At 39.3% G+C, this 21,596-nt stretch overlaps 1 protein-coding gene across 1 annotated transcript; it reads left to right on the top strand.

The window, feature by feature from the left end:
- The first annotated feature begins 2,495 nt into the window (after positions 1-2,495).
- emp2 (epithelial membrane protein 2) lies at positions 2,496-21,349 on the top strand. The gene is made up of 5 exons (XM_037793183.1): positions 2,496-2,689; positions 16,302-16,592; positions 16,687-16,795; positions 16,888-17,028; positions 18,098-21,349. The coding sequence occupies exons 2-5, from the start codon at positions 16,515-16,517 to the stop codon at positions 18,265-18,267; spliced, it is 498 nt and encodes a 165-aa protein (XP_037649111.1). The 5' UTR covers positions 2,496-2,689; positions 16,302-16,514; the 3' UTR covers positions 18,268-21,349.
- Positions 21,350-21,596: the final 247 nt, after the last annotated feature.

Here is a 21,596-nt window from a genome sequence, read left to right as displayed (position 1 = left end):
AGTCCTGATGGGAGAGTTGTTTGTCGACTCAGCCCCAGAGCTGATATGCCTTTAGTGATGGGTGTGGCATTGTATAAACACGTACAGGCCTTATACACCTTCGGCTGTAAATTAATATTAATGTCTCTTAACTAGACTATTCTTCTTCTATTTGTCGTCACCATGGTGACAGGCTGATTTTGTTACCTTTGGACAGAGACAGACTGTTTTCCCTGTTTCCAGGTTTTTTAATGGGTTTTTGGGTTAGATGCCTGAAATAAGGTCTGTGGTTAACACAAGCTTCAAAGATTTTAATGTTTTGTTCTATTATATACAGTATAATACGTCAGTAAATATCCCACTAGTGAATTTTGAAGGTTTTACGTGTCTTAAAAAAGGTAGTTGCTAACAAGTGACTAAATGAGACTACTAAACGTCGTCACGTTTCCTTGTCCACCTTTACAGCCTCGTTGTTCATACCCACGTTCATGCAACCATGGTGTAGTTCGTTTATAGCCTAACGTTGGCTTTTTACTTCTGGTGATTGCATTTAAAAAATCATAAAAGTGGTGTTCATTTGTGGAGATTATCTTGCTGAACAAAACGCGTAAATATCATAAACGTTTGTTTGCCACAGAACTTATTTTCTGCAATAAACTAAAACCCAATGGAAAAATCCCATCGGCTTTTTGTCGAAAGAAAACCAGGGCGATGCTAACTTCCTGGTTGGCCTACACAAATACATCATCCCTGCACCACTCTATTAATGTAGGCTATTTCCCAAAATATCAAACTATTCCTTTAACCACCTCAAACATTGCAGAACAACTTAAAAAAAACAAAACCACATGAATCGCATAGACTTGCGTATGAAAAATGCAAAACTGTGACAACTCAAAGAGGTAATGATGGGACAGAAAGCATGAGGGTTGGGGTCGTTGTCACACACTTCAATAAGCTACTCTATCAAAAAGTGAGCACAACTACAAGCCAAGTATACCTTTCTCTAGGCCTATAAGGCAAGAACACATAATTAGACTTTTCTTAAGTATATCTCGATCAAAAGATTAAGTACAACTAGGCCTATAAGCCAAGTATATTTACTCTTTTCTGTATACTTGTCAGTATAAACCAAGTATACTTAGACTTTTCTGTATACTTGTCAGTATAAGCCAAGTATACTTATGTATACTTTTGTTAAGGATATCTCTGACAAGTATACATAAAAAAGTGAACTGAAAGTATACTCTCTTATTTTAAGTTTAAAAGAAGTATACTAATAGCACACTTGAATAAACTTTCTTTTTGGTAAGAGTCTGGAGAATATGTTCTTGTGCCGCGTAAGAATGATAGCAGAAAATGCCGTAAAAGAAATGAAGTGCAACAGCTGGTGGGGCTTGAGAGGACAGAGGGTATAGAACTCAATCTAAGAAGTGCTGTGTCTTACATTTCTGTTAGCAGTTGAGGAAAAAAGGAACCGTTTTAATTATAATGAGCTGAGATAGCCAGCCAAGAAAAGAGTGAAACACAAATGTTATCAAGAGATCGACCTCTCAGTGCTGCCAACCCTGCTCTGGAAGGTGTGGTGCAGAAAAATAAAAAAGGAGCATTCCCAGGTGACTAATAGAGAAATAGAGAAGGCGGGGTTATACAAACACAGGGAAATGTGGAAAAAGGGGGAATATTATTCATGCAATTAGGAGATTTCTGTGCAAAATATCCCATTCACCCTCCTTTTCACCGCTCCATTCCTCTTTTAACCACATTTCCCCTCACTATTCTTTCCAAAACCTTCATTCCTTCCTCTCCTTGACTTTTCATCCCCTTTTATCCTTTTAATTTCCTTTTGTCTCTTTCCTCTCAGTCTGACCTCTGCCGTTTGTTTTCTTTTCTCCAGTTCAGCCTGTGTCTGCCATGTGAGGAAACTTTCAAAAACTTCCTCTCTGACTGACTGCAGCCATAATTATTTTTTTATTGTCACTTTTCCCGCCTAGCCCTAAACTTGTCACCAATCTGTTCAAGTGTCACTGCCACACACACACAGACACACGCACACAAACACACACAAGGCAAGGCAAGGCAAGTTTATTTATATAGCACATTTCATACACAAAGGCAATTCAAAGTGCTTTACATATATAAAAGCAAGATAAAAGAGCACAAATTGCATAAGATAGAAACGAGAAAAAAAAGAATATAAAAGTATAAGTTAAAAGAAAAAAATTAAACACACACACACACAGACTGCTACACTCCCCGCCCCCCCCCCCCCACACCACCCCCCCACATACACATACACTGCTACACGCACGCACACTAACACACGCACACACACACACACACACACACACACACACACACACACATACACGCACACACACACACACACACACACACACACACACACACACACGCATACACACACCTCCCAGCATATTAAATCCCTATAACCACACCCAGCTCCAGCCCTCGAGCCCGCCCACGCGCGCTCACGACAGCCGGTCCAGAGAGAACGTGCGCCTCTAACTTTTTTTTTTGGGGACTATACCAGTGAGATCTCCAGCTGCCGTTTTGTCACGTTTGGAGGCTGTTTTCCTGCAATATATATATTTTTTCCAATTTATTATCCCTTAACTTTCCAATTTTCACAGAGACACACAGTCACATCTGGAACTCCACACAGCTGTGCGTCCTTCTCCTTCCAAACTCGGTAAGTCAACTTATATTTTTTTTAAGTTTTGCATGTTGTTTGAATGCTGCACTGAACTTTCTCTATGTGGATTCAGGTCCCATTCAAATCCAATGTGGCTGCGAAATGCCCTCTTTAATATACCAATGACATTATTATATTGACTAAGTGTCTTTCTGGTGAGTTTTTAGCTTAACTGTCCTTATTTTACTGCTGTGGAATATTTTAAGATTCTGTAATAGCATTAAATATTCTTAAAATAATGGTGCTCTGTCTGGATATTTGTATAGTAAGCTGTGTCTTTAAAAATGAGGACAGGTTTATTTAGTTTTTCTTTTTTAAAGAGCCTTTTCTGTCGTGTTTTCCCCCATTTTTACGCACATCATAACTCCTCTGCTGAGTGGCTCCAACTTTCAGACATTGGGAATGAAAGGGGCGTTGTCAGCCATCAATGTGTGCGTGTGAGTGTGTGTGTGTGTTAAATGTAGCTTATCTGTCTGTCTCAGTGCTGAATGTGAATGAATGTTTAGTGCATTGCTAAGGGAAGATAAACTGCTAGTTTTTCAACGGAAACAAGAAAATGTGTGTGTCTGACTCAAAGTCTATCTGTAGGCTGTTATACATTAGACTTTTCACTAAATTTATGGTAGGCCTAACCATATGGTAATGCTAAATTTCTATATAACTTAATTCAACTTTGACTTTATGATACAGTGTTGAATTGAACTGACACCGATTTAAAATCGGTTCAGGTCCCATGTAAGTATAGCCTACTTTATTTGCTCTATAAAGCTGAATACCCTTGCCCCTGTTGCATTGTTGACTAATTTGCATATTGATGAGGCCATTTGACTTCTCCCCTCATGGTGGGCGCCCTCATGTGGTTGAGAACAAAACAACTCGGTCCAGGTTTTCCATGGTTAGAGGAGGTTTTTCAGACCGGGCTGCAGAAATTGAGACTCAGGCAATGTTTGCATGATGGAGGATGCCGTCTGAGGAAAGCCCTGCCATTATGGCAGTGGGCTGCAGATTCAATTTAATATGGGAAAAGCACCCAGATCGACTGCTATCAGGCCATTAAATAGGCGTTATCAGTTGCGATAAGCACCATAGATGTAGGGGTCATACGGGGCCTGCTATGCCTGCTACGTTGTAAAAGTGAAAGTGAAACGTAAAAGCAACACATTCTAACATGTTGTAAAACTGAATGAAACTGTTTTAAACACAAACAAAAAGGCTTCTTTAAGTTTTGGCACCAAAAAACAGTTAGGATTAGGCAATAAAACTACAACTTACTTTTTTAAGTTTAGGCAAAAAAAAGCAAAAGTTAAGTTTAAGCAATAAACCTACAACTTTGGGTTTAGGCAACAAGACTACAACTTTTTTAGGTTTAGGCAAAAAAGTGATTCAGGCAATAAAACTACAACTTCTTTAAGTTTAGGAAAAGAAAACAGCTAGGTTTAGGCAATAAAACTACAACTTCTTTAAGTTTAGGAAAAGAAAACAGCTAGGTTTAGGCAATAAAACTACAACTTCTTTAAGTTTAGGAAAAGAAAACAGCTAGGTTTAGGCAATAAAACTACAACTTCTTTAGGTTTAGGCAAAAAAAAATAACAGAACAACTACATATTGTTGGTTTCACATTGGATGCAAACCCCAGTCTTCTGGGTGAAAATCTTGTGTTTTGTGTCCCCTTCATCGTCCCCAACCTCCACCCGCTATGGAGTTTCACACTATCTATACTACAGCGCCTGACCTCCGCTTCTGCTCCTGTCATAATTACTCTGGTAGCTGTTGCGCTCTTTTATACCTTCTTTGGGTGATCTGTCATGTGAGTAGATGATAAAACCTACTAGTGGGTGTAGTAGGCCCCTATTGACCCACATCTATGGGGCTTATAGCGACTAATAACACCTATTTAACAGCCTGACAACAGTCTAATCGGCTGGGGAGGTTACAAATATGCAACAATCTATTGGAAACTAATCCCCCCTGTTGATAATCAGTTATAAACTGTAGCATGCAATACATGGGAAAAAAATAGAAGGGAGATTATGAAATCTGAATTTGGACCCGTTCAGGTTGCTCTAGAAGCCTTTCTCTGTAGGCTGAACATGAACTCCAACAGGCATTTCACACATGTTGTTCTTGTGATGCTGGTGGTCTAGATCTGCTCTAAATGTCAAAGGTCAATAAAATTTCATTTTATAAAATGTCTTAATAATAGTGCAGACCATCTCTTCTTCTCTTCTCTTCTTTTCTCTTCTCTTCTTTTCTCTTCTCTTCTTTTCTCTTCTCTTCTCTTCTCTTCTCTTCTCTTCTTTTCCAGCTTTTAATTTAGCTTAATGAGCCCCACAGTCATCAAACATGCAAATGTGTGAAGTTGTGTTAAAGAACCACAAATTAATTTAGATGTGATGTGACACAAGGCCTGAACGTGTTAGTGTTAATTTGAAAGTATTTTCAGTCACACTGAATGCAGCGGGAGGAGAGAGGTGTGTGATATTTGATAGGAGGATAGGATTAGTCAGGGGGGTGTGAGGTTTTAAAAGGGGCTGACAGATGAAAACTATCAGGGAACAAGTGTGAAGTGACTGAGAGTAGAATAGAATAAAGGAAGAGAATGGGAGGGATGATAAACGGATGAGGATGGATGTCTCTTTTTTACCTCTCTATCAGGTGTTCCCAACTTCTCTCTGCCATGTGGGAGTCATTACTCAGCGCTGTCACTTTAGGAATGTGTGTGAAAACGTACACATACACACACACACACACACGCACACACACACACACACACACACACACACACACACACCTAACAAACCATGTTACTGTCCAACATGAAAGAATTCCTGCGTCAGAGGTCTTTAAAACCAGCAGGAAAACAGTTGGGTGCATGTGTGTCTGTGTGTGTGTGGATTTGTCAATTTGTTAGGTTCCTGATTCATGAAGGAGGCATTACACACACACACACACACACACACCGAACTCCTTTGCAACAGTGTAGGCTTCGTTGTGCAAAACAATGATTCTCCACTCTCTCCTTGCATTCAACAAAACTCAACATAGCTCAAATATTTATTTCAAAGCCTCAAAGCAGCCAGTGTTTAATAACTTTATATGAATAATGCAGATGGACTGATAGATTTTGGGGTTATGGTAAGTTCCGGGAAATGTCAGGTTATTAGGTTTGTGTTGTCACTAATAAAACAGTCTCATGACCATTATGAAAAAATCGGTTTGAAACGACAGTGTTGTTGTCTATTTGGGCTGTGAATGCATCATTTGTATGCACCTATAATCCATTTTCCACATGTTGAATTTCAATTTAAAATGTGCACTACCCCTTTTAGAAACAAAAGTCCACTCTTGTCTTATTTAGAGTGTGGATAGTGAGAAATAAAGTGACAGTGTTGCATGAGGATGTGAAGATCCTAATAAAATTGTCAGCTTTACAAGATGCTGTAGGCATTCTCACTCCTAACTCCTCCAATACCGCTGCTCGGTCAGTGCTCCTCGGCATCGGAGACCGACGCAACTGGGAACCCCTCTTGCGTTACTTTTGGATGTGTCAGGAACGGTGTGTCAATATACACTCGTTACATGCACAGTGTCCTTTCAAAATAAACTTCCATTTTCACAGGAACTTAGGTTTAGGCAGCACAACCACTTTTAGGAAACAGTTATGGGTGACGTTACCTTCACGTGACTACCGAGTGACTAACTGCTCACGTGACCCGCGGTTTTCAAATCCTTTGTCAGGCAGTCTTTTATTTATTTGATAAGCGTGATTCAATATTTCCATATAAATTTGGCCCAACACAACTCCATGGCTGGAAAACACAATTATGTTAGAATTGGATGATGATGATGATAAAATTAATAAGGTTGTTGATGTGAGCTGCTCGTCCGAACATGCCACCTCCCGGCTCTGATGTCCAATCAAACTTCTGCGGTGCCTGGTGAGTAATCACATTTTTCAGGAGGTGTGCGGCGCGGCCCTCGGGCACTCTACAAGCTTCGCGAACCATCTCTGCTCTGCACAAGCGTTTCCACTGAAGTATACTGCATATTAGGCGTAATAATGCTGCGGGTGGGTTTAAATTGGAGTTAGTTGAATATGTTGCATACAGTCGCTAAAGGGTTCCTATGTGCGTTTATTATCCGATGCCGAGGGGAACCTACCAATGGTGGTATTTGACGAGTTGGGAATGAGAACGGGTTGGGTTTTTCCGCAACCACCCTCATTGGGTGTGATTTCAGGATGACGAGCCTAATGTTTGTTTTTTTCACCCAAACATTAACTGTTAGCATGTTAATTGCATGAGTTTAAGAGCATGATACTGTTAGCATTAAGCTCGTAGCACAGCTTTGCATAAGTAGTCCGAAAAACTTAGACTGAAGAAGATAAGCCAGTTTGACTGGGAGGTTGAAGATAAACGCTTGGTAACAACAACAGCTGCGTGTCTGCCCTTATGAAAAAGTAGTATACTTCAAGTTTATTTTATCAAGTAAACTGAAGTAAAGTTCAAGTATATTTCCCAACTATACTTTATGTAGTAAGCATACTTATATCAATATACTAGTAGTATACTTTTAAGTGTACTACTTCAATACTTCTTGGGACTAAATTGGCCCACTTTTTAGTTTATAAAAGTATACTTTCCTATATACTTGTCAGTATAAGCCAAGTATACTTAAGTGTAATTCTGTTAAGTATATCTTTGATAAGTACCTAAAAATGTAAACTGAAAGCATACTCTTATTTTAAGTTTAAAAGAAGTATACTAATAGCACACTTGAATAAACTCCTTTTTGGTAAGGATGTTCAGGGGCTGGACGCTCTAAAAGACAAAGCCAGAGAGTCAACCTGAGCCTCCTTCCCACATGAGATGGTCTAGCCTCATAGAAACCTAAACTATCGTGCATTTGGGATATACTGGATTATCCATGGTTTATCCTCTAGTGACACTTCTAGTGAGCCAAATTGTCAAATATTTGGCTTATGGTAAGGATGTGCAAATAGCAAGGTCGGCATCTTTCATCCAGTTTTGCTCTTTGCTTCTCAAGGATGCTTTAGGCCCTTTTCACAGCAGCTGTTTTGACACGTCATAGCAGCCATTCCAGTCAGCACGCATGCACAATAACAGCCAGAGCCCTGTTCCACCTCAATTGAACAGGATACGGGCCCATAATTAATGTTAATAATTACACCTGTGTTTATCCTGCAATGACATGTCAAAATGGTTGCTGTGAAAAGGCCCTATTGTCTCAGAGTGCACAGGCAGCCACAAACCAGGTTTGTAAGAGCTCTTGTAAATCCATAATGTGAAGGATTATAGCTGTCACACTGGGCAATCTGGTTATAATTATAATTCTGTACTTGTTCCAATGTCACATAGATGACTCCTCATACTGTACATCTTAAAACCAAACTGTGTGCGTAGCCTACATGTGTGCCTGTTGGTGTCTACTGGTTTCAGTGTGCTCTTCCTAAACAAAGTTTTGTTTGGTCACTGGCTTCACTCCAGGGAAGATTCGCCTGCTGTTTTCTCTAAAAATAAGCCTTAGCTTGGCTATTGTTGTTGTGTACACACACACAAACACACACTAGGTTGTTGAACCTGTGGGGAACAATGCAAAAATGAGCACAAAGGTTCATGCTTGACTTTGGAAATTCAGTCTTAACTCGAGGTGCACTTGCTGTCCTCTTTTCCAGCACTTTCAGCCGCACGTCACCGTCATCATGAGTGGATGGTTTTCGTTCGTGTTTGCTCAGTGTCAACACGTGACACATCTGAAAACTACTACGCAAAGTATCTTGAAAAGGGATAGGTTTGACACTTTGCGCCGTTATGTCAAATTGTCGCTTTCATTGTTCCCTATAGAACAGTTTGTTGCTCATGGTGCCTTCAAATGGGGTTTATCGTGTTCACGAGAAGAGTCCATATGAACGCCCCCCTCTTGTTGTATTCATGACCTCGTGAGTGGAAGGTTTCTGAAAGCTCAGAGTTTACGAGTTGTGACTTGTTTGTTGACGTTGTCAGAAATGGGCGGAGGCCATGGAAGTAAATTTTTTCGGTACATAATAAGTGAATTTATTGTAATAGTAGTCGTATATTGCTTTTTTTTCGTAATTTTATAATATCTGAGGAAAATGTTGATATTCCCAACGGCCTCATCTTTGTCCTCTGTCATTGTGCCTTTGCATTTCCTGCATTATGTTACCAACTTACTGGCTTGCTAAATTGTTAACCTCTGTGGCTTCTAGACAGAAACAGTAATAGTGCCATTGCTTAGCATAACGTGTACAGGACTTCCCATGTTGTAAACACGACCTCACAAGTTTCATTCGAAGGCACCATAACAGAGATTTTATCCCATTTGCAAAGAGCGCTCAAACTCAACCTATAAAAGAATTATAAAAATGGTCTGTTTTGTTAGATTTTAGTTTTCCCAACTGTTTGACCTTGCATTAGTTTAAACTGGTTTGATGAATATAACATAAGAGCTCATGAGAAACAAAGTGAGGCACTCCAGACGAAGCATCCCCTGTTCGTGGAATCCCAACAAGTATTCCAGACTGAGGGTTTAGAGGAGGAAATGTTGTATATTGAGTCTCAACTGTACGACCTCATAAGGGGCCAGAGGGCTCCACTGGAAGCCTTCTCGCCTTTTCTCTTCCTCAATCAGTTTTTCCATGGCTAAAGACAGAAAGAGAGACATTCAGAGAAAGAGAGAGTGGGACAGTGAGAGAGACGGGGGAGTGAGAGTCAGAGGCCCAGTTAAGTCTGTGGCTTTGTGTTTTATGAAAAGAGTAAAAAAAGGACATTAAAAGTCAGCATTTTCCACCACGCAAGGGAATCAGTCAGCACACACACACACACACACACATACACACACACTTACACTCTTGCACCGAGTCCCCCAGCCTCCTATTATAAGGCTGAGTGGAGAGGAGGAATGGCAGCTTGTTTGTCAGTGTCAGCCGAGGTGGCTGGAGTCTGACAGAATCTATCAGCCTTACCTACGTGATCACACAAAACTAAAGCATTGTTATCTTTCTACTTTTTGTATCTACTTAGCGAAGTGACAGTTTCTGAAAGTTAAACATAAAGGACGACTGTGACATCAAGAACAAACAAAACATCGAATAAGATGCATACAGTAAAGTGACATGACGTGGTGTCCGTGTCCCAAATTGTTGTTGAGTTATTTTGAAGTTACGTTTGTGTTTGTGACGTGTTTTTCATACTTATGTTATTTTGTTTAGGTGTGTATTTTACTAGTTTATGTACTTATTTTAAGCCCAACCATGATGTTTTTTCTTAAACATGTTTGTTGCCTAAACATAACCGCGAATGTTTCACAGTAACAACATGGCGTTAAATGACATGTGAAAAGACGTTTCCTAAAATGCGTTCCTAAAATGCGTTACCATGATGTGCAGAAATGTCGTGCTGTTTATACGCCTTCCCATGAGATCGGGTCTTTCTTTTATCTTAGTAAACCAGATAGAAATCCGCTTTTTATAGCTCTTAAAACATTGCAGTGAAAAATAATAGTTAGCAGGTTTCTTTTCCTATGACAGCAGTAGACTCCTCTGCTTTGGTTAGACATCAGTGCATCATAATCAAATGACTTTATTAATGATCTGAGTGATGTATGGTGAATATAGGATTATCTTTAACTTGGATGTTGAGGACTGTTATTCACTTGTTCTGCTGATTGATGCACCACAGCTGAGGGAAGCACCCCTCAGTGTGTGCATATGTCTATTACGATAGATAAGGCATGAAATAGCTGTGTTATGCATACCAGACTAGCAGGGATATGTGCTCTGTGTGTGTGTGTGTGTCTGCAGCTGTTGCCTGGTGTCAGAGGTGAGTATCAGTTCTTTCACACTTTACTATCAGCGCTGAGTGAAACCTCTGCAACGCAACACACCAAGCACCCCTGGGGAATACAGGGCTCCACATTTAGGTTAATGTTTGTGTGTGTGCTTTTGTTGAAAGTGTGCGTGTGTGTGTTAAATGGCGGCGAGAAAGAGTGTATCACTATTATGAACAGGTTTTAGGCAGTAAGGGAGTAATGTTTGGTTATTATTATGTTGCAGTTTATGTTTGCTCAATAAAATCAAAGGAATGGACAAAGGGATGGTTCATCATCCACCCATATACAAAGTTAACTTTGTTCTCATTTTTGTCACCTTAGAGAGAGAGAGAAATGATAAGAAATGACAATAATAAATCAGCATAATTGTAGTTTTTGGATAATTACCCTTGTATATCATCATTACAAGTTGCATTTACGTAAAACATCTTTATTACCGCCAACTTCTGATAAATGATTCGCTCCAAACCAGTTGATGGAAACGCATCTGATTCGCATTTCATTTATTTTCAAAACTTTTCTTAAAATTTGCTTTGGAAACATGACTACAGTTTGGACAATCAAAGCAGCAAATCTCTAAATACAAACACAGACAAAGGGTGATGTATACATCATTTAAACAAGCGGTACAGACTGTGTCTGCTCTGTCAGTCATCGCCAGGCTTCTATGTCTGTGGTCTACATAGTTTGAATGAACTTTTATCATCTGAACTGCGTCTTCGAGTCTCTTATTTTTGTGAGTTTCTTGGCAGGCTATGTATTTGCGGTTTTGTGTAGTTTATATGTATGTGTGTACATCAGAGTCTGTGTGTGTGTGTGTGTGTGTGTGTGCGTTTACGCTCTTGTTTTTGTTTTCCTCGCTTCCCTCCATTTCCCTCCAATGGGCTTCCCTTCTTTCCCTCTCTGTCTCCTCCCTCGCTCCTCCCTTTATCTCCACTGAGAGGAGAAAGCAGCTGCAGATGGAATCAGATCTAGCTCTGTGGATGTGTGTGTGTACATGTCTAGGAGATTATTTACTGCTCCAAAGAATGTTCCTGCAGGTCAGATTAGACTCAAATACCAGAGAGATGCTCTGCAACGGATGCAGGGAATTAAATTGTTGGTTTTTACTTTGGCTTGCCTGTGCTTTCCATTTCTGTTCTTCTCAGTCTAAACGAGCTTTGTTCTATAAGGTCAAACCTAAAGTCTGATTGCCCCCCCTAGAGACACGGCGATTATAAAATGTTATAATAGGCCACTTTTCTGGGAATTTATAGAGCTCTGAAGCTGCAAAAGTCAGACCTCCAGCATGCCGTCGCCAATCCTAAAAATAAGGGTGCGTCTCACATTTCCCTCCAGTGTGACCTGCTGTCACTAACACACACCATTATACTTAAGCTCACACACATCCTTTACGAAATGTAGAAAATGTAGATGTTAAAATGTACAGCTGTATATGTTTTGTGTATGAATCAAGGCCTGACATGATAACTCATTTTGTTGGACGATATATTGTCCCAGAAATAATTGCGGTAGATGATATTAATATCATTTAAGACCATTTTATGATTCTGATTTAAAACAATAATGCACGTACACCCTTTCAAAGAGCAAATAACTTTTAGTTCTTGAGAATATTCAGACATTGGAATGTGAAAACATTTTGAAATATCCTAAATAAATAACCACACAACCAAGATAATAAATAAACTAGACTTGTGGGCTCTGTTAACAAATATTGCATCATATTAAATATAAATATTATAATTTAGAGAGGCATTCAATTCAGCAAAAATGTCAGCAAAAACGGTCTAGGTGATGTCCATATATCGTACGATAAGTTTATAACGTAAAAATGATAAAGTTCATGTCCATATGATAAGTTGATAATGTAAAAATGATTGATGTCATTCCTGTATATTGTACAATTAAGTCGACAACGTAAAAATTATCAAGGTCACATCCATATATTGTGGGATAAGTCTTTAAAATAATTATCTTGACAGGCCTATATGTAACATACAATATCGTCTCTGGAGCTCTAAACTATATACAAACCATGCACCTTAATGCTGTCTTGCTGCACATTGTGGATGTTAAACACATATTTCATCCACATCAAATGCAGGTTTGCACATGCTCAATTTCAGTTCCACTTGTGTGATATTCATATTTTTCCTCACAAGGTTAAGGTGCAAATTAAAGTGTGTGTTGCCAGGTTATTGAGCATTAGGATCAGGAGGCCAGAAAAAACAGTTGCTGTTTACATTCCTGTCCATACCCTAAACCCCTTCAAAGTGTATAGCTTACTTTTGATGTTTCCTCACCTCCTTCTTTACTATTTCCCCCCTTTCCCGCCCTCTTCCCCCCAACTCAGACAGGGGCCTATATCCTCTGGCACACCCCAAAGCCACATGCTCACACACACAAACTGTGGCCTGCTTCCTGTCGGCGGGGAGAGGCTGTTTTTACTGCGACTCCATTTTGGCGGAGAGGGCTAATTCCTCTGCTGTCTGGCTCCGTGTGTGTGTGTGTGTGTGTGTGCGCGCGTGCACTCACATGTGCTTTTAAACATGTTTGTGTCTCTGCCTGCTCAGCTTCTGAATGCCTTTGGTGGGAGTTTAGGCAGTTAATGGGATCAAACTCATATGTCAGTAATTGTATGCAGTACATTATCCCCACGGGGTAGTTAGGCTGAGTTTAATGTGTACAGTGTACACAGAGAGCAGACTGCAAGCGTAGTAGAGGTGAAGTCTTTACTCTGCATTCATGTGAAGTTGTAAAACAGCATGTAAAAGCGGTGCTGGAAAAGTTTTGTCGGAAAAATGTTATTCTAGACTTCAGAATCTCATCCTGTGTGGTTATTTGTGTCATTATGAATGTTAAACAGAATGATGCTGACGAAGCATTTTACATGCTGAGCAAAGCCCTTTCCTGGACAAACAAACTAATGGGTTTCTGGATGTATTTGGTACTTTTGATGGCTTCCCCCCCCCCCCAAGACAATCCCTCGTAATATATGTGAACAAAAACAGGAAAGCAACACAAAAACAAACAACTGGATATCCCGACGGAAAGAGTAACATTAGCCTTTGTAGTCAATTTAGTTTCAGTTCAGAACAGAAAAGTGCATAAACAAAATCAAGGCCTTACTAGATGATCATATCTTAAGCGGAGGTACACTCACACACACACACCCCTGTTGTGACTGTCAACAGTGTTGTCTGAAGCCATACACTTTAGACATTTGGTTTGTATTATAATGCTACAAACACCAAGGTCGTGCTGCAGAAAAACAAAGGAATAAGCTTTTGACCCAGAAACCTCTAGAACCCCATGTAGTTATGAAATATGGCTATTTCATAATCATCCATTTAAAGAAGATATGAATGTTATACTGTTTTGAAAACATGAGGTCTTTAGCTTTCAGAGTACATAACCCAATTGTATGTTGTTCAAATGATGTCTTATTACTAGGGCTGTCAATCGATTCAAATATTTATTTGCGATTAATTGCAGGATTGTCCATAGTTAATCTCAATTAAGCGCACATTTTTTATCTGTTCAAAATGTACTTTAAAGGGAGATTTGTCAAGTGTTTAATACTCTTATCAACATGGGAGTGGGCAAGTATGCTGCTTTATGCTAATATATGTATACATTTATTATTGGAAATCAATTAACAACACAAAACAATGACAAATATTGTCAAGAAACCCTCACAGATACTGCATTTAGTATAAAAAATATGCTCAAATCAAACTGCAGCCCAACAGGCAACAACAGCTGTCAGTGTGTCAGTGTGCTGACTTGACTATGACTTGCCCCAAACTGCATGTGATTATCATAAAGTGGGCATGTCTGTAAAGGGGAGACTCGTGGGTACCCATAGAACCCATTTTCATTCACATATCTGGAGGTCAGAGGTCAAGGGACTCCTTTGAAAATTGCCATGACTGTTTTTCCTTGCGAAAATTTAGCACAAGTTTGGAGCCTCCCTTGCAACAAGCTAGTATGACATGGTAGTGCATTCCTTAGGTTTTCTAGTTTAATGTGATAGCAGTATCTTCACTCTAGCTTTAAAACTGAGCCCGCTACAACCGCTGAAAGATCGATTGTGTTAACGCAAAATTAGTGGCGTTAACTTTGACAGCCTTACTTATTACGCAGCATTTAAACAATAAAGTCTATAAATATTGATCAATATTTGTTGTTTTTATTACTATTTCAATATTTTTGAGAGATTTATGTCATTTTTAACATGGCTATATGGAAATAAGTAGTTTTTATAAGTAAAACTCCTAGTAAAGTCAACATGTAAACAATATACATGGCCAAATCATTGAGACCGCCTGAGTGCATCTTTATGAATCATAAATGTTGTATTTTAGTGTATTTCCATCACATTTATACAGTTACATAGTTACAGTTGTTTTCAAAGTGTAGGAGAAGACATTCAGTTGCATCATTGTCTATGGGATTTTTGGTTTTGATGGTGATATTTACTTTGAAATTTAGATTTTATACTAGGTGAGGATGGAAATCTTAATTTCTCCTTTATTTCATCTCCATTTTCTCTGGAATGGTAATATTGTTTAGTTTACTTACAATTGATTAATATCCCTTAGATTCTTACCTTTTAAAGGAGACCAGATATATGCATACAAGCCTTATGGTTAAGGAGCTATTCCTGATTCATTTTGGATATGTTATTTTAGGCATTGTTTTCTCCAGAGGGATAGGGCTGCTGAGGCTTTGGTTCATTTACAGTGACCCTCCATAGCATGTGGAGGTGTACTTGATGTACTAGTACTCTTGGCACCATTGGATGGGATTGTCTGCTAATGCTGCTATGCTAACTTAGCATGTCATATTCTGGTCTACACTGACTGACAGAGCACAGACTGCCCATTTCAAGATGTAAACAGTCAACTCCTCGCTTCTATCAACAAGTCATAGTCAGGATTAAGGCCTTCAATCACTGCAGAGTAAACACCACACTCCCACATACTGTACTCACATACACACTCCCAAACACACACATGGTTTGGCATACATACAGACACACGCTTCATCTCACATCTCAGCGGAAGTTTTCTCCAATTTGAGGGAAGACGTTTAGACTACAAACATTTCTCTGGCTGTTTCATTAACCCTGCATTCTTCACAGTTGTTTGGAAATGCTGTATTTTGGTAATCGGTTGCAGATGTAATAGTTGTCGTAAGTTCATATGAACTCTACTTGGATTGCCTTTATGTTATTTCCCTGTCCTCTCAGTTATTTTAAATTTGACATAATTCAATAATGAAGTTTGCATATATTTTGCATATTCAGCTGTCTTTTTAAACCATTCAGTGATGTGGGGGTCAGAGATACTGCAGCAAATATATTAAAACTGTACCAGGAAATAATGTGATCTATATTATTCTTATCTTACACTTATAAGATACATCAAATTGTGCGCAAAATCAATTCATAAAATAGCACAGATTGAGTGACTTTTTCCTTTAGTATACTTTGCTTAAAACGTGATTTCAGAAAAGTCAAATTAGTATGAATATGCTTTCTGCAATTTTTCACAAGTTGTGGGTATATGTACAGTACATGTTTTTACAAACATTCAGGGCCAAGTACTGGTAATTAGGACCTCTGCAATAGTTTTATCTATGTGTTTGATGTATGCTGATGACACACAAGGGATTAATCTTCCCTGTATTTGTGTGTGTTATTAAAGTATTACATATATGTTGCTCCCAACAGATTCCTTTCATGTGAAGGACCTTGATCCAACCCCGACTATCAGCCTGCAAACCAGCCTGTGTGACAACCAGCATAAACACACCAGCAGGACTGTCATCCACCAAAAGCTGAAACATACATTCTGCGCATTGAAAACCAGTGACAGTGACGACATACAGCTACTGAAGCAACCTGTACGATATTTAACTGGCCTGACCAGACAGAGGAGCAGCCATGTTGATCATCTTAGCCTTCATCCTCCTCTTCCATCTGGCTGCAGCCATCCTCCTCTTTGTTGCAACCATTCACAATGTGAGTATATAAGCCAAGAAAGGCTGCACATTCGACACAGAGCAGGGCAGTACGGGACATTTTTTCATCATTTTAACCATCCTCCCTGATGTAGGCGTGGTGGGTGGTGTCGCCAGCCGGACGTGAGGTGATCTACGCTGACCTGTGGTACTCCTGTAACTCCACCTGCTACCCTGTGGAGAACAGCCATACTGCTGAAGCGGGTAAGACAGTGTGTAGCTATTTAGCCTATGTGTGTGTACTGTAAAGTGTTGTGTTTGTGTATGTAACACCTCCTCTCTCCTCTTTTCCCCAGCCTATCTGCAGGCCGTCCAGGCTACTATGATCCTGGCCACTATTTTATGTTGCGTCAGCTTCTTCGTCTTCATCCTTCAGCTCTTCAGGCTCCAACAGGGGGACAGATTCATTTTCACCGCTGTTATCGAGCTATTGGCCTGTAAGTGACACACACACACACACACACACATACATTAAATGCAGTGTGCTTAAGTTGTTTTCACAGTTGTTGCACACTTTTAGATCAGGACTATGTTGAGTCCCAGTCCAAGTGTTAGGTACAATCTGTAATCTTCAACTTTCCTCGCATTGATGAGAAGATAGCAGAGCCTTTACTCTCATTGTCTCTCCTTGGAGTTATTCGGTATTTAGCATTTTGACTGAGAAATGTCATCGACTTACCAAAAGACATGAAATCAAATATGTTGTTCACTTTATTGGTCAACCAGGGCAGATGCAACCCTGACAGCCAGTAAACAATGACAAAGTGCAGAAAGCTTCTCAACACTTAACACTCCACTAACAAATGCTGCTTCATTATAATATACACTATTCATTTTAAGAAATTGCAGATCTAAAGCAATCTGATCTACCTTAGTGATGCACAGTTGGCCCTTTCAGATTGGAGCTGACTGTTCAAAGGCAATTGAGGGACAAAACCAGTTACCCAAAATTCCCAGTGTTGGTGCTAAGATAAACTAACCGGCTGCTGGCCCTAGCCTTATATTTAACAGGCAGATATGAGATTGGTATCAATGTTATCATCTAACTCCCAGCAAGAAAACAAATAAGTGTATTTCATCAAGTGTCTAGGGCTGTCCTTGACCAAAGAAATTCTTAGTCGACTAACACTTATACGATTTTGTCGACGAATCGATTAGTTGATTTAATCGTCAGATCTGTAAAACTGAGTTTCTCCACAAAGAATCACGCAAAAGCACCACTTTAAATCTTGTGTTTACCAGAAACGTGCTCATAAGGTTGTAGGAAATAAATCATTCAGCATGAAAAAAGCATAAAAAAATGACTAATCAACTAAAGAAATCTTAGTCGAAATCAACCGATTAGTCAACTAATCGACAAAGAGGGGACTTAAAGTGTCAAATTATTCCTTGAAGTGGAACCAACGAGGCAGCAGGAGGATGATTGAATATTTCAGAGTCTGAAATGAAATTCTTTCTTCAACTATCAAGTGTAATAATTTCTGTTGTCCTCTCTCCTCCTCCCAGCTCTATGTGTAATGATCGCGGCGTCCATCTACACGGCTCAGAAGCAGAGCTTCCACGTGCCCAGTCTCCATGACGGCTCCTACGGCTCCTCCTACATCCTGGCCTGGATCAGCTTCCCCATGACTCTCATCAGCGGACTCATGTACCTAGTGCTCAGGAAGCGCAAATAGATGTGACGGGCCTGACGTCAAGCACAGGCATGCAGATATTCAAAAACAGGAACACTTGGACACATAAAGACATACACTTTGCCTCGACAAACATGCATTCTCTCTCTAACCCTTAGATTTTATAATAACATCGGAGAAAAGGAAATACACCACAAATCCACAATCATTTCAGTGTCAGATTTAGAACCAGAAACTTCACCAGTAAAGCGTTCAGCAGCACATTTTTGTCCACCTTAAAGCCCCAAATAAGCTTTATCCTTCCTGAATGTTCTCACTGAATGTGGCAGAGATGCACCAGGACTCTCCAGACACCCAGTGTGTTCAATTGACGTTCACTTGATTTGAAAAGTGTAATCATACTTTTGCCAGCTAGGTCAACTGTGCTGGATAGATTCATTTACATGAAGTTGAGGTCAAATCTACTCAATATAAATGCAGATCAGCAAATGCACCACACATGCGCCTTGCTGCATAGAAACGTGCATTGCCACGTTTAGTGAGAACATGCCTTCACTAATCCTCTTCCTACTTTTTAGCCACTACACAGGACATGAGCACTGTTCCAACATACTGATTCGTCTCCTCCTCTTGTTTCATTGTGTCTTAGTTCCTACCAACTCCATTCATAGGAAATCTTGGAAATCGTCTGAAATATATGATCACGAAGGATAAAAGTCAAAGACAAGTGGGGAGATTTGTCTTACTGGGACACAGCCCCCGGACTTTCCAAAAGGGTCCATACTTTTTTTTGTGAATCTATAGTCAACGGAATTTATTTTGTACATATTTGCTGTGTATGTATAGTTCAGGTAATTGCCATAAGCTTATTTCTAAGACTCAAATACTAAAACTATATATACAAAAAGAAAAAAAATAGAGAATCTTATGTTAACCATAGCATAGAAGTGTAGTGAGGCACTAGTTGAGGTATAATATGTAGGATTTTAATTCGTCGTTTGTATTCTTCTGTTACTGACTTGTGTTTTAATGGTGAAAGAGGAACCAATGATGTGCTGTGATATTCGGGATTTCAAATGACAACAACATGCAAACTTGAAATAAGACTGGACATTTCTTTGTTATTATTGTGTTCTTTTTTTTGTTCACAGCTTCACAGAGAAAACAATACAAAAAGCTATTTATTGTTTAAAACCACTGTTGTGTATTTTAGCATCATGTGACTGGGGATGTATGAAGTAATTAAGTCTTTCCATATGTTTTCCCTCTCTGTTCATTTGGTCCCTTACTGAAACATCTCTAACACCCCTGTGCACATCTGTGCTCTGGCATTTAACAACAATAAATGTGTTACTGTACTGTACCTGCCACCAATTCCCAGAACTACTTCTAATTTCAGCTTTTGTGGAAATATGGAGATGATGTTTTCCTCTATCTTAGTGTTAGTTTGGGGGCTTAACAGTTAAAGGTGCAGTGTGTAGGATTTGGCGCCATCTAGCGTTGAGGTGGCAGATTGCAACTAGCTTAAACTTCCCCCCTGTGTGCTAAGCGTGTAGTAGAACTAAGGTGGCCAACGCCAAAGTATGAAAATGGCCCTCTCTAGATCCAGTGTTTCATTTGTCCGTTCTGGGCTACTGTAGAAACATGGCTGCCGTATCCGTGAAGAGGACCCGCCCCCAATGTAGATATAAATGGCTCATTCTAAGTAACGGAAACACAACGATTCGTATTTTCAGGTGATTATACACTAAAGAAAACATATTATATTGCATTTCTGCCAATAGATCCGTCTAAATGTTACACACTGTTCCTTTAAGGGACACCAGCGGTGTATTAATGCATGCAGCTTGGACTTGATGGATCCTTCAGAGGTGCACTGGGTTGTTTTGTGATAGGAATATGTTCACATTTGGACCACAGAGCCTGGTGGTAACTTACTATCGCACCAATAATAAAGGTTCAGGGAAAAGAAATGGAAGTGAAGATTTTGCTCTGCTATCTCAAGATACTTGAAAATGATCAAAACAACATATCGAAGGCCAAGATTGTCATGTTTGTTGTTCATACGTTTTGTGAAGTTGTCATCTTAAGAGTGTTTAACTAAATAATAAGCCTCCTGTTTGCATGCAAGTTTTTGTCTTTCAGCAGATCCCTTTTTAACTTATGTTGAGATGAAAAGTAAGTCACTGCAGGCTGAAAAAGGAGATTTTTTTGGGGGGGGGGAATGCAGTTTATTACAAATTATGTAAAGTTTGTATCTATTTGGTTTAGCTTTGGTGATTTCAGAACAAATCTAAATGTATACTCTTGATTTGGAATTGGAAATGTTTTGGTTTATGGTTATGATCATTTTTCCTGTAGTCTATTTTATGTCAATGTAGATTTACTGTATGTTAGATAGTGTAGATCTTTACAAATACCCACAGCACCACAGTGACAAATGAGCATATGAGTTGTTGAAGCCAAACTGTATTTATGGGGATTTGTTTTTTTAAACATTTTTTAAATAGTTCTAATGCTTATGAAGTATTAATTCCACATTGATTGAGAATCTCATGTTGCTTTATAACGGGGACATGTTGAAATAGTCAATGTTTTAAGAACTTAAATTGGATTTGTTTTGGAAATTGGAAACATGTTTTGTTAGTTTTGACATCGGCTTGTTTCTGCTTGTTACAGGCTCCTTTGCTTCTATTATTTTAGGCAAATTAAATCACAACATGCTATTAGTAATTATGACATCTGTTGTAACATGAGTGGCTGCTTCTGTAATCTGTAAAATTTCACTGTGTTTTCATGTATTCACCTCAAACTAAAATGTTGTCTGCTGTTGACACCCAGTGGACTGATAGAAAACTACACAATGTCTTCATGATAGTTTTATGGTTTCAGGCTAAGGAATAGACTGCTACGAGCTCCTGTCAAGCACTCCTGAAAAGAATGAACTTGTGTCATCTTGGTGAATCCTGCTGCTCTAATCTCTGAACGACAGAATGGGCAAATTTCCAACTGATTCAGGAACAAAGACTCATCTCCCCTGCCAAAATGTATAGGTGCTTATTTTTTTCCTCCTGTTGTGCCAATCCATCAGATGTAGATCTCAATAAATGTATTTTACAATGAATATTTGTTTTGTGTGTGTGCCCAATCTGTCATTGAGTAAGTATCCATCTATACTCATTATACACTGTTATAGTGCCTGCTTGCCCTCATCCCCACACCTCCACTTGTCTGCGGAAAGCAATATTTCACTCTTCCATGCTGCCGTGCGAGATTACTTTCTTTATTTTCAGTGTTCAAAAGATAAAAATAATCTAGCAGAAGAAATAGTCTGTCTGACATTCATAGCAACTTGCTTCACTTGTAATGAG

Source organism: Sebastes umbrosus, chromosome 14 (genome assembly GCF_015220745.1).
Source record: "Sebastes umbrosus isolate fSebUmb1 chromosome 14, fSebUmb1.pri, whole genome shotgun sequence".
Taxonomy (NCBI): domain Eukaryota; kingdom Metazoa; phylum Chordata; class Actinopteri; order Perciformes; family Sebastidae; genus Sebastes; species Sebastes umbrosus.
Note: the sequence above shows the minus strand (reverse complement) of the source record. Positions and strands in the feature narration are given on the sequence as shown.

Excerpts from the sequence above, each read along its gene's own strand:
- emp2 (XM_037793183.1), top strand. The coding sequence starts at position 16,515 with ATGTTGATCATCTTAGCCTTCATCCTCCTCTTCCATCTGGCTGCAGCC. Across the intron at positions 16,593-16,686 it reads TTGTTGCAACCATTCACAAT|GCGTGGTGGGTGGTGTCGCC; the intron begins GTGAGTATATAA and ends TCCCTGATGTAG. Across the intron at positions 17,029-18,097 it reads TGTTATCGAGCTATTGGCCT|CTCTATGTGTAATGATCGCG; the intron begins GTAAGTGACACA and ends TCCTCCTCCCAG.